The following is a 798-nucleotide window of genomic DNA, read 5'->3' on the forward strand; positions in this document are numbered from 1 at the left end:
TCCACCTCTTCTGCCCTGTAACCCCGCCCCTTCCAGCTGTGGCCTGTCTGGTTGGATGATGATCCTTCTGTGGGCGGGGCCAGATGTAATGTGGGTGTGTTAATTTGAGATTGTCTTTTGATTCTGACATCGTCCACGTCAGTGCGTGTGTCCTCTGCGTGGTGGGCATGTCTTTTTCTGCGACCCAGCTGGTGGGCGGAGACTGACGCTGTCAGGAAACGCCCCTCTGAGTCGGTCCTGATTGGACGAACGACACAGAACTCTGACAGAACCTGATGGAGAGAACCTGACAGAGAGAGATGAATTAACTTTCATGTTTCAGTCTTGAGTCGGAAGAGTGAGCGCTAGACTTTTCTACACTATGAGGACATTTCTACACTGTGAGGACATTTCTACACTATGAAGACATTTCTACACTGTGAGGACATTTCTACACTACGAGGACATTTCTACATTGTGAGGACATTTCTACACTGTGAGGACATTTCTACACTGTGAGGACATTTCTACACTATGAGGACATTTCTACACTACGAGGACATTTCTACACTGTGAGGACATTTCTACACTATGAGGACATTTCTACACTATGAAGACATTTCTACACTATGAGGACATTTCTACATTATGAGGAAATTTCTACACTATGAGGACATTTCTACACTGTGAGGACATTTCTACACTATGAAGACATTTCTACACTATGAGGACATTTCTACATTATGAGGAAATTTCTACACTATGAGGACATTTCTACACTGTGAGGACATTTCTACACTATGAAGACATTTCTACACT

The 798-nt window shown here is 44.0% G+C and overlaps 1 protein-coding gene across 1 annotated transcript in view; it reads right to left on the minus strand.

Annotated features, from left to right (window-relative positions):
• The window catches only part of LOC111649786 (A disintegrin and metalloproteinase with thrombospondin motifs 2-like), a gene marked incomplete at its 5' end in the record, with an annotated part of 7,951 nt that extends 7,679 nt beyond the window's left edge, over positions 1 to 272 (minus strand). The window contains one exon of the mRNA XM_023399482.2: positions 129 to 272. Within this exon, the coding sequence (XP_023255250.1) occupies positions 129 to 272 (144 nt within the window). The remainder of the gene's footprint in view (positions 1 to 128) is intronic.
• Between the last annotated feature and the right edge of the window lie 526 nt (positions 273 to 798).

This window comes from Seriola lalandi, unplaced genomic scaffold (genome assembly GCF_002814215.2).
Source record: "Seriola lalandi dorsalis isolate HSWRI2012SDOR001 ecotype SW California unplaced genomic scaffold, Sedor1 jcf7180002051970, whole genome shotgun sequence".
Classification (NCBI taxonomy): Eukaryota; Metazoa; Chordata; class Actinopteri; order Carangiformes; family Carangidae; genus Seriola; species Seriola lalandi.